This window comes from Vicia villosa, linkage group LG7, assembly GCF_029867415.1.
Source record: "Vicia villosa cultivar HV-30 ecotype Madison, WI linkage group LG7, Vvil1.0, whole genome shotgun sequence".
Taxonomy (NCBI): Eukaryota; Viridiplantae; Streptophyta; class Magnoliopsida; order Fabales; family Fabaceae; genus Vicia; species Vicia villosa.
This window is the reverse complement of record NC_081186.1, coordinates 62,775,202-62,791,811: the sequence shown is the minus strand read 5'-3', so window position 1 is coordinate 62,791,811 and position 16,610 is coordinate 62,775,202. Positions and strand designations below refer to the sequence as shown.

The window sequence follows — 16,610 nt, the reverse complement described above, 5'->3', positions numbered from 1 at the left end:
TGACTGAAAGAACTTCTAAAAGGGAAGTTGAGCAAGCTCTAAAAGCTTCTTTTGTCAAGAAGGACCAGAAGCATTCTTGGTTAGAGTCCAAGAATAGACGTGGTGATAGATTCCAGAAGGAAGCCTCAACTTCTGATGAGAAGAAATATCAGAAGGGAAAGGAGAAGAAGAAAGTTCAATGTTACTGTTGCAAACAGTTTGGCCATTTTGCTAGAGACTATTTAGCAAACAAAGGAAGGAGATCAGAAGAAGCAAATATAGCCAGAGGATTTTCAGATGATGAACCTGTGCTATTGATGGCTTCAGAGTCTGACGGAAGATGTTCATCAGAGTGGTGGTATATGGACACTGGGTGTTCAAATCACTTGACCGGAAACAAACAATGGCTGATAAATTTTGACTCTGAAAGGAGGACAAAGATCAGATGTGCTGATGATAAGTACCTTTATGCAGAAGGAATGGGAAATGTCAAAGTCAGAGTAAGGAATGGGAAGAATGTTCTGATCAAAGATGTTTGGTATGTTCCTGGAATCAAAAGCAATCTGACGAGTGTGGGTCAGCTCATTGAAAAAGGTTTCTCAGTTGTTATGAAGAACAACCTCTTGAAGTTCTATGATTCCAATCATAAGTTGATTATGCAATTTGAATAGGGAAGCAACAGAACATTCAAGGTGAATGTAGAAACAGCTGAATCAGAGTGTCTGAGTGTAGAAGGCTCAGAAGGTGATAGTAAGCTGTGGCATAAGAGGTTGGGGCATCTGAACTATAGAAGTCTGGGACATCTAAGTTCTAAGAAGCTCGTACATGGCATTCCTAAGATTGTGAAGCCTGAGAAGTCATGTGAGGTATGCATGAAAGGCAAACAACCCAGATTGCCATTTGTATCAGAAGTTGCTCCAAGAGCAAAGCATGCTCTGGGAGTAGTGCACTCTGATGTGTGTGGACCATTTCCAGAACCTTCACTTGGAGGAAATAGGTATTTTGTGTCCTTTGTGGATGAGTTCACAAGAATGACGTGGGTAACACTTATCAAATTTAAGACTGAGGTGTTCACAGAATTCCAGAAGTTCAAGGTGAAGGCTGAGAAGCAGAGTGGTCAGAAGATAAAGATTCTCAGAATGGATGGTGGAGGTGAGTATAACTCTACATAATTCCAGAAGTTCTATGATGATAATGGAATTGAGAATGAGGTTATTGCTCCTTATACTCCTCAACACAATGGTCTATCTGAACGAAGAAACCGTACTTTGCTTGATATGACGAGAAGTATGCTAAAAGAGAAGAAGCTTCCTCACAATCTCTTGGGAGAAGCTGTTGCTACTGCAAAATATGTGCTCAACAGGTGTCCAACGAAGAGGCTGAAGGAAATTGTTCCTTTAGAGAAGTGCACTAAAGAGAAGCAAAGTGTTAGTCATCTGAAGGTTTTTGGTTTTGTGTGTTACAAACACGTTCCAGAAGCTAGAAGGAAGAAGCTGGATGATATGAGCAAAGTGATGTTATTGGTGGGGTACCATAGTACAGGTTCATACAAGCTCTATTGTCTAGAGACTAACAAAGTTGAAGTCAGTAGAGACGTCATTGTGAAAGAATCAGAATGTTGGGATTGGAGAGAGTCTCAACCAACTTCTGATGTAGAGATAACTTTTGAAGAAGAGTTAGAATCAGAAGATGAAGAATCTTCTGAAGATGAGTCAGATGGTGAATCTGATTCTAATCCAGACTTTGATGATGATCCAGAGTCTGGTGGTAGTCATGATTCTGCAAGGGAAAACTCTGAAGATGAAGAGTTTGGAGGACAAGCTTCTGGAAACGATCATGAAGGTGGTGACTCTGGAGTAGCTGACTCTGAAGTAGCTCAAAGGCCACAAAGAGTCAGAACTATACCTAGAAGGTTTGTAGATTATGACATGTTGCAAGACACAGAAGTTGACTCAGAGGGAGATGTCATTCAGTATGCCATGTTAGTATATTCTGAACCAGTGGGTATTGAAGAAGCGCTCAAGAAGAAAGTTGGGCTGAATGCCATGAAAGAAGAACTTGAGGCTATAGAAAGAAACAAGACTTGGAAGCAGATAGAACTTCCAAAGAAGAAGAAAGCCATCAGCGTCAAATGGGTTTTCAAAGTAAAGCTGAAGCCAGATGGATCAGTTGGTAAACATAAAGCGAGGCTAGTGGCAAGAGGTTTTCTTCAGAAACCTGGGCTAGATTATTTTGAGGTGTTTGCTCCTGTAGCTAGACATGAAACAATCAAACTGGTGATTGCTTTAGCTGCAAACAGAGGTTGGTCCTTGATGCATCTGGATGTAAAGTCTGCATTTCTGAACGGTCCATTACAAGAGGAGGTCTACGTGTCACAACCCCCTGGCTTTGTGAAAAAGAATCAGGAAGAGATGGTGTTAAAATTACACAAAGCTCTGTATGGATTAAAGCAAGCACCCAGAGATTGGAATTTGAAGATTGATTCATTTTTCAAAAAGCAAGGGTTTCAGAAGTGTGAGATGGAATATGGAGTTTATGTGCAACATTCTGGAAGCAATATGATTCTGTTGTGTCTTTATGTTGATGACATATTGCTTACAGGGAGTTGTCCAGAAGATCTGATGAAGTTCAAAAAGGTGCTCATGAATGAGTTTGAGATTACAGACCTTGGAAAAATGTCATATTTCCTAGGGATGGAGATTTTGTACTCATAAGATGGTATCATTCTGCATCAGCTGAAGTATGAGTTAGAACTTTTGAAGAAATTCAAGCTGGAGAATTGCAAAGCTGCTGTTACACCGTCAAAAACGAATCAGAAGTTGGACTCTAACTCTGAAGGTGAAGATGTTGATGCTACGATCTTCAAACAACTGGTGGGTTCTCTGAGGTATTTGTATAATACTAGGCCTGATATATGCTATGCAGTTGGATTGGTTAGTAGGTTCATGAGTAAACCTAAGTGGTCCCATTATCAAGCTGCTGTCAGAATCTTGAGGTATATCAAGGGAACTCTGAAGTTTGACATATTGTTTCCTTTTGGGAGAAAGGAGGAATCAGAGTTATTGAGTTACTCTGACTCTGATTGGTGTGGAGACAGAGTTAATAGAAGGAGTACCTTTGGATATTTGTTTATGTTTCAGGGAGGTCCTATTTCTTGGAGTTCCAAGAAGCAAGTTGTTGTTGCTCTATCAACCTGTAAAGCTGAGTACATCGCAGGCGCTGTAGCTGCATGTCAAGCTGTGTGGCTTCTGAACTTATTAGAAGATCTGAAGATCAAAGTGAAGAAGCCTCTGAAGCTGATGATTGATAACAAGTCTGCAATCAATCTTGCCAAGAATCCGGTGTTACACGGAAGAAGCAAGCATATTGAGACTAAGTATCATTTCTTAAGAAGCCAAGTCCAGAATGGAACATTAGAAGTTGTGCACTGTAGCACCCAGAAGAAGATGGCAGATGTTCGGACGAAGGCGATCAAGATGGATCAATTTCTGCTCTTAAGGAATGGAATTGGCGTTGTCAGCTTTGATTGAAGAATATGAATTAAGGGATGGTATTGAAAAGTAATTCATATTCAAAAGATGAGCATCAGAAGTTCTGATGTGGGCTAATCTTCTGATGGTTACTAAGAAGATAGTGTTGACCAGAAGTTCTACCTTCTGGGTCTCGTTAGCTTAGCTGTTTAGTTATTAAGGGTACTTTAGTATTTGTCAGTATTGTACTGTTTGTACCTTAAACTTGTTCACTAAGTTTAGTCTGTTAGGGCTTAGGTAGAAATTTTCTTTTGTATAAATAGCCTTGTAGTAGCTATCATTTATTAACAACGCAAATAGAACATACATCTTTATTCTCTCATTAATCTTTGAGTCGTTATTCTCTTGTCATCATCTTTATTCATTGTGCACCAACAGTAGTTACTTCAAAAAAGAATGACGAATGTGATGGGGATGAAATAAGTGATGGACTTCAAGAAGACGGCATAGATGATGAAAAGGATGATGGATATGGTGATGAGTTCGACAAAGTTAAAAGAAATGGATGATGTTGTTTTAGGCTTGTACTTAAACATTAAACTTAAATAAACTATGTATTTTATCATTTTGTTAGACTTCAACTTATGAGTATTAAACTTATAGTATTAAATAATGTTAGACATTTTGTCTATTATGTATATTTTAGTTAATATTTGAAATTATCAATACAACTTTCTTGGTACATACAATTTACTTTTTGGTGCAATTATTATTTCAATTGTTTATTTAATGAAAAATATGGTAAAAAAAATTTCAGGTAACTTATAGATACATTTATTCGGTGTTCTCAAAATTTCACTTTTAGGGAACAATTTGTAATTGTTGTGAGATATGAAAATATTTTAAAAACAATGCCTTAGATAACTCAGAAAAAAGTCCCTTTTTCTATAGTTTAGGGTACGGTTTATGAAACTCTAGCAAAAAAAAAAAACAAATCCCCTTAAACAATAAACAACGCTCACAGAGAGGACGGTTGGAAAACGTCTTATATTCTTTTAGGCAACATTTTTTCAAAGTTCAGGAAACACTTTTAATTGTTGTTAAAGAGGAAAATTGATGTAGTGCGCTAGTTGTAAATAACCAAAAATTGCTTATTATCGTGTCATAATGTCAAATTTTACTTCCATATCCTAAATATTTTTATTAAAAATGACACTCACAAAAAAATATTCTGTTTTGGGGGAGACAATGTCTTTCCTATTAAAATTTCTAAGGTTAAAATCCAAGATCTTACCGGTAAGACCATCCAAAACTCTGTCAAAATTAAAGATTTTACCATTACACCTAAGAAATATTAGGCCCTGGAATCCACAAAAGCGTACTAGACTTCCTCTATTATGAAATGCAAACTCAATCTCCCCACTCCAATAGATAAAGAAGCCATCATCTATTGAAGGATATCGAAGAAAGGAACTCATCCAATCATGATGTCTTCAACAATTTCTTGCAACTTTTATCAAATCAAAAAGTTAATTCGTCGGGTGAATCGACTCACACACTCTTAGGCAAAACAAAAGTTTTGTGATATTCACTATGCCAAATATAGTTGTTAGCAGAACATCTACGAAAGCGCTTTTAGGCAAAAGCGCTGCTATAGGTTTCGCTAAAAATAAAACTAAAAAACAAGGGAAAAAAGCGCTGCTATAGTGGATCCTACGAAAGCGCTTTTAAAAAGAGCTTTCTAAGGCTACCTTAAGAAAGCGCTTTATAAAAGTACTGCTATAGGGTAAGATATGAAAGCGCTACTATAGGGGTAGGCTATGAAAGTGCTTTTTTCCTAAAAAGCGCTGGTATAGGGCTAGTTACGAAGGCACTTTTAAAAGCGCTGCCGTAGCTTATTTAAAATTAAAATTTTTAGAACGAAAGTAACAAAACGAGTTTTGCCTCTCATTATTCATTGTTCCTCTCTAAGATAAGGAAACCTTATACTTCACAATTTCGTCTCCAAAACGTCGCGCTACTTCCACTCCGTCATCATTCCGTCATCCCTACTAATCTTGCCGCCCAAAAACGCCGCCGTAGAGAACCTAACACCGCCTCGCAAAGCTCTCCGTCGCTTGCTCAATCTCTTCGCTCCCCGGTCAGTTCTCTTCACCATCTCTCTTCTTGCTAACTTGTATTAATTTTAAGGTTCTATTCTACTTCAAATTCGAATTCCTTCCCTCTTTTTCATAAACCCTAGTTTTAGAAAAAAAATTGGTGAATCTTGAAATTGATTATTAGAATATCTGATTGCCAGGGTGTATGTATAATTATCACCATCCAAATACATTAGTTGTTAACACTGGTGACATTCTTCATATACTGTCGAATTCATATTCCACCAAATGCTAACTATGTTCTTAAGGTAACTTCCCAATCCTCTCCTCATCAAATTCTTTATAATTCTTATTCAATTTTGTCTAATTATCAACTTATTATCACATTATTGTTAATTACAGGGTCTTGATACTTTAAACCCAGTATTAATCATTAATGTCAAATTTAAGCTGGTAAGTTTCCTATTTAAAAATTCCATAGTCTCTTACAATTTGATGAATTGGAATATCTGGTTAAGTGCTAAATGATCTCATATGAATTTGTTGGAAGTTATTTAGATGCAGTGATTTAAGTGTTGTTATGGTTCATTGTTGTCTACAGATTGGTGAATACGACGAGACAATTGGAACATGTATCGCATTTGAAGAACACGGTGACTTACATTTCATGGATGCAGAATACTTAAAAATAAAATTAGGTCTTGAAAATTATGTTATAGATACTCTGATAGGCTACACTTGAATAACACACACATAAAGACTGTCAGATTAGTATAAAATAGCACATAAACCAAGTATACAATTCATTTTCTGGTTGGTTATCAATGTCATCAAAGAGAAAACATGTGACTGAAAAATTGTTATGATGCTTTTAAAAGTAATATGTTTATATATACCAGTTTCCTTCCAAGTGATAACTGATTTTCAAAAGCTGATGCTTCATCCCACACTTCCTTAAAGTTATGGATTTAATGTATTTGTGTTCATGTGAATGGATTCCACGCTTCTAAACAAAATTATAAGAAAAAAAATGAAAAGAATGGGAATGGATTCCTCGCGTTCAAATCTTTCTCCAAGTTATGACAGTTTCTGGGTATAGAAATTACTACATTAATTATTTGTGTATTGTTCTGTTTCCTTTGGTATTCTGACTAGTAGTGCTTGCTTAGTTTTGTTTAGTGCTCGGTTGAAATAAGAAGGTGAAAAATGTTGGAAGACATCATTTTTCTTTGAATTGAGATGCTAAACTATATTTTTTCTACTCATTATATAGAAAAGTTTATGCCTTCTTTTGCATTTTATGCATTGAGACTACATGTGAATTGTTCCATGTAAAAAGTTTATCAGAAATTGGCATTAAAGAGGATCAAAAGAAACTCTTTTGAAAAAGTTATTCAAACAAGCCCTTATTGCTTATTTCTCATTTTTCATTATACACTAACATGATGTGATTGTGTTATTTACCATTTTGATCATGAAAAATCTTAAATGGCATTGGTATGTACCATTCTGAAACCTAACTATGATCAAAATGGAATAAAGTAACTATAGGGATGGAATAGTGAAGACTTTTACTCCCAAAAAAACATGTGACAGGATAAAATTTATGGCTTGTGTACTTGATTATGTGAATATAGGTTAAGCCCATTTAGTTTGACGTGTACAACAATTTTACCTTGACTTAGTTTTTAACTAAATGCTCATGATAATGGATATTCAATCTGTTGCTAAGTCTACTTGTTCTTCAACTAATAATTACTACTTCTAAATGAGATTAATTGCATGTTATTATAGAGATAATTTGATTTACATGAAGCATGGTGGGTTGGTTAATTGGCAGATTAGGAAGATAGTGACTAAAGAGTGGTCATTATAAGTCAAAGGTTTAATTAAGGTATATGCTGTTATTTAACAAAATTGTTGTAGTTATAGCCTATATCATTCAATAAAATATAAATATATGTCATTATATATATATATATATATATATATATATATATATATATATATATATATATATATATATATATATATATATATATATATATATATATATATATTCAATTTGTATAGATTTTTATATTTGTCATTTTATTTCATTTTTATATCTATTTTTATTGGACCAATTATCCGGGTATGAAGTTAATGGTTGATACGTAAGTGTGATTGTTCTAAATATTCGTGTATATTTATATATTTAATTATTTATGTGAGATTGTTCTAAATATATGTTTTTATTTTGTTAGAGCAATACAAGTATTCCGAAGTCAAAGAGAAACTCGAGTATCACGGACTAAATCAAGCAACATTACTTGGATCAAAGTGCAGGTACATTAGTTTTCACAATTTTGCTTATTATAGTTATGCTACTAGATAAAACAAGACAACTATACATTCTTATTTGTTTTTCTATGTAGTGTGCTCAACAGCGAAATAGTATAGATTGCGGATACTTCGTTTTGAGGTTTATCAAAGAAATCCTCCAAATGAATCGAATAGAGATTCCAATCACGGTATGGATTTATAACTTAGGATTTGTTATATTATTTATCAGATATTTCTTATAATTTATTACTTTTAATTAAATCATGTTTATGTTTTGTAGTACTTCGATGAAGTCAAGTGTGCTCATTACACGAAACTTCAGTTGGAAGAAATCAAAGAGGAATTGTGTCAATATTTTATTGCGCAAAGAATCATATAAGGTATGAATCAAAGAGGATTTCTGTTTTGGTGGTTACAAGTTAGAAGTTAGTTATTGTTTTCTGTTAGAGGTTTTAGGTAAAAGGTTGGTTAGAATTGTTAGTTATTGGAATTTTGTTAGTTTGACAAATAGGAAGGTTAGTTAGTGTCAGGGAAAGTTATGCTATTAGAACTAAATAGGTTAGTGAATGTTAGTTTTTAATAGCATAAAAATTTGTTAGTTGGTTATAGATATATTAGTAAGAGAAGTTAATTTGAAATGGTGACGAAGTCTGTTAGAAATATATATACTTGACTGAACTTGAATGCGGATCGAATAGAATGCTTGGCTTCCAATTATATGCATTTATGTGTAGCTGTTCAAAATGGTAAATTGAGCTTGGATTTTGTATGGATGATATGCTGTAGTATCTTGGTTTCTTCTTTGAATGTGGTTTTCTGGTTTTATGCAGGGGCAGTTCATGATTGGTGTAGCAGGGCATTGGTTGAATTGAGATATGGCTAAGCTTGAAGTGAGGATATGCAAGATGGAATCAAAAGGTTTTATTGAACATGGCTTGGAATGATGAGAATGATGTTGGAACATGTAGAATAGGTGGGAGTAGTTTAGTTGTTTAGGGATGATTTTCTTATTGTTATAATGTAATGTGAATTGGTTTAGTTGTTTTGGTCATGTTAGAAATATGTGAATCAGTGTATATATATTTTGGATTAATTACAGTGGTATATAATGTAATGGTATAATTTATAATGCCTTTTTTGTATATAATCGAAATCGCTTCTTTGTTGAAATAATGGGATTACGATTGTAAATTATAGGTTTATGGGATAACAATGGTAAATTACAGGTTCATGAAATAATGCTGCCAAAAAAGCAGGTTTAGAAATTATAAAAATAATAGGTTTATTAAAAACACTAACGAAAGCGCTTTTTAAGTAAAAGCGCTGCCTTAGTCCTATCTATGAAAGCACTTTTTAAGAAAAAGCGCTGCCTTAGACCTACCTACGACAGTGCTTTTGCCTAAACAAAAAGCGCTGCTAAAACCTATAGCAGCGCCATCTTCGGCAGCGCTTTTAAAGCCCAAAAAAAGTGTTGTCGTAGGTCTTTTATGTAATAGTGATTCATGCAGAATTAAAGTAGAAAAAACTTACTCCATGAATCTCTTAATTGTGAGAGAAGATGTATTAACTTAATAACCCTGACACCTATCTTATGGACAATCCACTGATTAAATTAATCATTTTTAAATAATCACATACCATACAAATGTAACTATTAATTTAGAGGAAGAAATATTAGAAGAAGAGCATAAAGGTATCATCAAAGGTATCATTTTAAAGGAGGAATATCTGGAATTATTCATGGCCTCTTGCTTGAAGAGAGTTTCGGTGGCGGCTATGGGAGGTTGGTTTGAAGGAAAGTGGCAATGGGACGATTTTGGCTTATTTGCGGGGGTTCCCGGTCTCACGGCCGATCTTGCTTCTCTTCGGGGTCGGTTAGAGGGATTTTGTGGTATGTCGGAAGGCAAAGACTTGTTAGAATGGACCGTTAATTCGGAAGCGGGTTTTTCGGTTGCCTCGTGTTTTGCATTTTATGGAAGCTCTCAATTTCCTTTTGGTCCTCCTAACAAGTTTGACGGAGCTATTGGGCTTGTGTGGAAATCAGAAGTACCTTTCAAAATAAAGGCTTTTGCTTGGAGACTTCTTCTTAATAGACTTCCAACAAAGGACATTTTGGTGTGTAGAGGTATTTCTTTCCCTTTAGATAATTTAAAGTATATTTTTTGTGGAATTGATTTGGAGAATCGGGATCATTCTTTTTTTTATTTCTTTGTGGTAAAGAAGATATGGAGTGAGATAGCTTTTTGGGTTGGTAAATTGGATATGGAGGAAGAGTGTTGTCGAAATCTTATGGATTGACACTCATTTTTTCACATACATAAAGTTAAAGAAAGTAAATTAGGTGTTGCGTGGCTCGCCACTTTGTGGACTTTATGGTTAGTAAGGAACGATTTTTGTTTCTGGAATGATACTTGAAACATCAACAACACCGAGTGGAACATAAAGTTATTGGTTTGGAAGTGGTCTTTTTGCGGGAAAATTATAGACTCCAATTATTCTTTTTACGAGTTTGGTAAGAAACCGTTATTAATTCTCTCATAATTTTAATTGATTTCTAATCTTTCTTTTTTGTCGGAGTTTCCCATTTTAATGTCACTTATATAATATCTTGCTTATAAAAAAAATAAAAACAAAGGTATCATCAAACCGCTATTTGAAACGGCTAGTACCGGTATAGAAAACCAGATACATGTGTTACTATAATTTGATATGCATAGTTTTCTTGATCTAAGTCAACAAACCTATGCTTCAACATGCCATTTAGCTTATTAATAAAATCCAATCCATGACAAATTAATTCATTTTGCTTACCACATCATTTGTATAAATTTTGGTATTAATTATAAGTTCCTTGTACCTGGATTCCTCGACTAGTAGCGTGTTTTATGGTGGAAGCACATGCAATTAAGCAACTGAAAAGATAATGACATTGATTGCACACTAATTTGGATTATTCTTGACTTCCTTAATTAGGTGCAGTCGTATGTGTCTCAAAACAGACAAAATCACTACTGTGCTAGATTAGACACGACGCGTTAAAGCTTCTAAGTTGATCAATAATTGAGCTTATTCAAATCTCATATATGTCCCACGATAATTAACATCTATCATCATATAGGCCAACATGCATAATCACGATCTTAATGCATATTGACAAACTCGGAAATAATATATGCAGGCATTATACGTTCTTTATTAAATTTCACCTAATACGGCATTATATGCATATTTTCGAAGAAAATTTCTACAAAGATAATAATTTGTGATTGAACAAAAGAAAAAGTGTCAAGCATAAGAGGGAAAAGAGAGAAAATTGGGTTTCTTTCAAGTTTGATATGATTAGAAAAGTTGAATGAAACTCTCTATTTTTAGTGAAAAAGTCAAATATTAGCTTATGAAAGACAACTCAAATCATTATAATGTTATGAAACAAACAACCTAATAGAAAATGAGTGAAGCAGATGGTGGATAGTTAAGGACGTTAGCAAGCGTGTTTCCAATAGAAGATGTTGTGTGTCAAACATGCGTTGACGTAAACAAAATGAGTTACGAGGATAAAGTGAAATTTGTCTTCTAATAAAAAATTACCGGTTCCCATTTTATTTATTTATCATCAATTACAAGCCTACGTCCATGGCAGACTTAACCAATTAGACTGTGGCGCCGACATGCATGTGGTGTTGAATTGTCACAATTGGTCACTCCATTCACAAACTCTACATTATTTGAAACCCACCCCCCAACAAGACTGCATTCACCTTATAAACACAAACATAGTGTTTTAAACTAGTCCAATCCATTTGGTCAAAAAAAAAAAACTAGTCCAATCTATTGCTTCAATTCACTCCTATTTACAAGATCCGGTCCAATAAGCATTGGTGCATACACTTGGGCAAGTAAGGGCCGCACTTTCCTCTTGCCCATCTACCGAGCATGCGTGAACGATGGCTCTGTTGCAATAAAGGATCATCCGAATACGCTGATACTCCCATCCTCGCCAACGGCTAGTTCACTTTGCTCGGATGGACGAAGGCTAATCTAACCGTCACCCGCAATTTGGGCCCTGGAATCGCGCCCAGTCCAAAATAACTGACCCAATTGTTAAACTCTAAGGAGAAAATTATAAATAGCCCTCACCTCCTGGAGGGAAAGGTATTGAACTCTCTCTCAAACCTATACTTTTTGTTGTACCTTTGTTGTTGTTCTTACTTTGGCATCAGAGTGTCTTCTAGGTACAACCCTTTTTTTCCTTAACCATCACCGAAGATGGCCCACTTGTTGTGACTCATAAAGATCGCATAATATGTAAGCTCTAGAATCCCAAAGATAAAGCATACAATAAAGTAAAAGAAAAATCAAATCACCCAACAAAACCTAAGGTACAACAAAGACAAAAAGCCTCTACCCGGTAAATAGGACAAAAGACTAGGAGCTATAATAACCTGAGAGGAAACAAAAATACATCTACCTGCCTTACAACCAAACAAAAACCCTAATCTAGGAAGTCAAACCCTTGAACATCTACAGAATCATACACGGGTGGGATTCGTCACCACTTAAGGAGGGATCCAGAATAGACAAAAAGGGTTAAATAAGTTTTTGGTCCTTATAAATATTGCAGTTTCATTTTTAGTCCCTCTTGGGTTTTGGCAACGGTTTTAGCTAGTTTTGGCAACGGTTTTTTTGTAAAAACCGTTGCCTAAAAGTAGGGAGGGACTAAAAATGAAAACAACAATATTTATAGGGACCAAAAATTTATTTAACCCAAAATATTACTAAGAAATTACTTCCAAGAGGCAAGACAATTTTGTTCGCCAACTTCTCCATGGTAACTATAAAACTCATAAAATAAAATAAAAAATTGAGATTTCCAAATGGAGCATACCATACAATTTCATATCAAGGTAAAATCCGCTCTAACTCTAGACTTCCCATTTATCTGACCATATTGCACGTTTGTATGTGGAGGCTATACTAGTCAACTGCCAGTACCTAGAAAGTCGTGGGGTTTAAGTGCACCTTCTGGATTTCTGGTTATGAACCACCCATTCATGTGAAGGTTGCTATATTCTAAGGAGACTTGACTCACTCGATTATAGGTCCTTGGGTGGCTATAAATAGATCAGTATCATGATACTGTGAGATGAATCTCTAACACCGAGAAACCACATATACATAGTCTCTCCTTCGTGTGAGCTAGCTTTAATGCTTAACAAGCCATAAAATCTCTGATAGCCCTTATCCATTAAATTTTTTATGGAAGCTAAAAATATAATTAATGTATTCTCCCAAGACGCAACACAAATTCTATGTGAAGCATGGGAGAGATACAAATCCATGTTGATGAGATGCCCAAACCACGATTTCAATGATCTCACACAGATACATATGTTTATAAATGAATTACAATAACAACCTAAGTTGTTGCTAGATGCTACTGCTAGGGTTCTCTAATGTCAAAAGTGCAGAAGCTAGGGGTTCACTAATTTCATGTTTAAGACCGATTATAAAGTAGTGGTTTATTCCTTCAAACCTCTTTCTAAGGTGCCTTGGAAAATTCGTATTAGATGGATCAATTTTGTAAATATTAATTCTTCGATACAATTCTTGATTTCCCATATTCATAGAGAAGGGAATATTTGTGCATATACTCTTGCCAACACAAGTCTAAGTTTGACGGAGCTAGCTTTCTATGACACTTTTCTTATCAATTTAAGAGTTGATTTCGTAAAGAATAAGTTACGCATGTCATTCGTTATATTCAATACTCACCAAGAGGATTTTGGTATAGTCATCTTGCTTTTTGTGTACAAGTTTTCTTTTTAATATACATGACCTTATTTTTTAAAAATGCGAACAACATCTATCTCATAATTCAAAATCTTTAAGACAATATATATATATATATATATATATATATATATATATATATATATATATATATATATATATATATATATATATATATATATATATATATATATATATATGAAGTACGTTACTCAAATGTAAATAATACAACACACCGTGCTTTTTACGATAGTTTTGAGGGTTACACATCATTTTTTTAAATGTTATTGATTTATAAACATCAATAAATTATTTACATCAATATATAAATATTAATAAATAATATAGTCATAAATTAAATCCACAACAATAGTTTACACACGTTTAATTTAACTTGCGCATAGCATGTGAGTTGTATTGAACTAGTTGATTCATTTCTAAAACATTTTTTTTATAGAAAAATAAGCTTCATTAATAAGCAAACAAGCAAGAATTACATATGTTAAGAGACAATTGAAATGGAGCATACTCTATACATAGCCTAGAAGTTATAAGAGGTATTATACATAGAATTTTTAAAAGTTAAAGCACAACGAAACCAAAAACAACAACATATCAGCCAGCAATCCACTCTCTTGCAAATACTATCAATAGCAATATAGAAGTGAGAATCTATAGTCTTTTTCCAAATCTAATTAAGGATGATTTCTTTGATTTGTGTTTGCACATTTCGACTTTCTTTAGTCTCAAAATTGTTCAAATTCATTTGCCGAAATTTTAAGTTGCTCATCAAATTCATTTGTCGAAATATATTGCACTCTCGATATGATTATAAAAAATAAAAATGTTAAGTTGTGTCAGAAAGACAGGTGACAAGAAATATAGTGTGCATTTTCATTCTTAAAAATTTAAAAATTATCTTTTTCAACACTTTTATTTTTGCAATTTTATGACACAAGTTAGTATAACTCTAAAAATTAAAATATATGTTTAACATGTAACTGTTTACGGTGATTTCCGGTAAACAACCGCTAGTCCTCCAAACTATAATAAATATGATTTGGTTACTCGTAGGATCGACTAGATTGATCCTAGGACATGGTCAAACGAAAGGTTTATTGATGTGATTTGGTTCATACCTGTTTGTTTTGATTTCGAGAAATTTATGTTCAAATGACTAATCATTCGAGATAACGCTGGTTATATGAGTTAGTGTAACTTCGACGCATAAATCGTAATAAGAAAACATGTAAATTGCGAGAATGTAAATTGCAAGAAAATTAACATGCAAGAATGTAAGTCGCAAGAATATAAATTGCAGGAAAGTAATGTGCATGAAATTAAATGACTTCGAAAGTAAAAGTTTAAACAGGGAAAGTAAAGAAAACGAAAAGATATTTGATAAAAGTAAATACACATGTATTCAAATTGGTGGTGTCATACGTACATTTCTCATCGAACTCTTTCTCTTAACACTTGATACTTGAGCGATATGTGAGTGATTTGTACAAAATGAACACACGAAATCCTATCATTAAGGCTCCTATTTATACTAAATTTGACCCTAACGGTCGTACAATAATCTAATGCCACGTTATCCACGAGAACTCTGGGGATGCCATCTGTCTATGTGCAGTTTATAGAAACCGTTTCGCAATTCAAATCTTCCCGCTCAAGTCCTTTTCGACATGTGGCCATATAGTTATATTCGAAAATGTTACGGAAATACATTAAGCTTCAGTACTTTATGTAATTTTCCGCGAAATGTCTAAGTCTTGGCAAAGATATCTTCCGTGTTAGCTTCGATACTTCTCTCCTTCGTTTCAACTTAGACATTTTCTTGAAGCATGGCCATCAGTAGCCATTTTTAAATCTTCGAAGATGGTCATCAGTAACCATTATTCTTCGAACTTAAAACCTTCGAAGATCAACTTCTTAAACGAAATCTCCAGCTAACAAATTGCCCCCAATAAATGCCTGTTTCGACAAACGAGAGAAATGGGCGTTTCTTGCCATAATGGGATTTCGTTTTGCTTTCTTAGAGTCCCGAGACTAATAATTGACGTCATAATCAATTATGACTCTATTTCCAAAACGTCTTGTCGCTTTCAAAAATGTCTTCTCAACAGTTACATTCCCAAGTCTTGACCTTACTTTATGATCATTACTCCTATATCCTAGGAATAGAGCTGGTGACTATTCGACCGTCGTTGGATTAAATCAATACTTGCCGCGTGTCCTTTAGTCTTTACCCAAAAGATTTAAAAGGGTTTCCGTCAAACCTTTAAATACTTAGTCTTTTCCTCTCTTTTCCCTTTCAGTTCTATTCCTTCAAACTCTTTTCAGAAAAGACCGTATTTAGTTGCCTTCAAACTTCTTCCTCAAATCAAACATCTTTCAATGGCGTCTTCTTCAAATTCTCTCCAACCAGTTCTGAAGCTTCATAAACCTATGCAAATGGGGAACCAAGAATACATACCAAATCCGAATACTGCGGAGGAACGCGCCATTTACGCTTCTCAGGTAATCATCCCGTTACCAGGAGAAAATAGTTCATCAAATAAATTCTTTCTTGCGTATTATAAGACTAGGCCTCTGGTTAGCAAGATTAAAATAGACGATGAAGGTAATCCAATCTTAGAGGATTCTAACCCTACAGAAGGGGCTTCGACTGCGCCTCCCGTAGCCTTAGAGAAAATTAGGTTAGATTATGTAACCAATTTTGTGAAGGTTTTTAGGTCACTCCCTTTAGCAAAAGATCCCGAACTGTACTATTCTTGGTTAGCCAAAGTGGAGAAACAGAAGGCTTCTTTCTGGCAAGAGTTAGGGATTTATGACCTAATTCAATTGTCCAAGACTGGTTTAGAGTATAACCAAACTATGTTAGTAGCGTCAGTCCATTTCTGGGACTCTTCTCACAATACCTTTCACCTTCCATGTGGAATGA

At 34.5% G+C, this 16,610-nt stretch overlaps 1 protein-coding gene and 1 long non-coding RNA gene across 2 annotated transcripts; both read left to right on the top strand.

Moving 5' to 3' along the window:
• Window positions 1-7,826: 7,826 nt before the first annotated feature.
• Window positions 7,827-8,866, top strand: LOC131617303 (uncharacterized). The gene is made up of 3 exons (XR_009288529.1): window positions 7,827-8,061; window positions 8,154-8,253; window positions 8,704-8,866. It is a non-coding gene; the product is annotated as an uncharacterized LOC131617303 (long non-coding RNA).
• Window positions 8,867-9,613: 747 nt separating this feature from the next.
• Window positions 9,614-10,171, top strand: LOC131619186 (uncharacterized). The gene has a single exon (XM_058890310.1). It carries the CDS (start codon window positions 9,614-9,616, stop codon window positions 10,169-10,171), a length of 558 nt encoding a protein of 185 aa, XP_058746293.1.
• The last annotated feature ends 6,439 nt before the right edge of the window (window positions 10,172-16,610 follow it).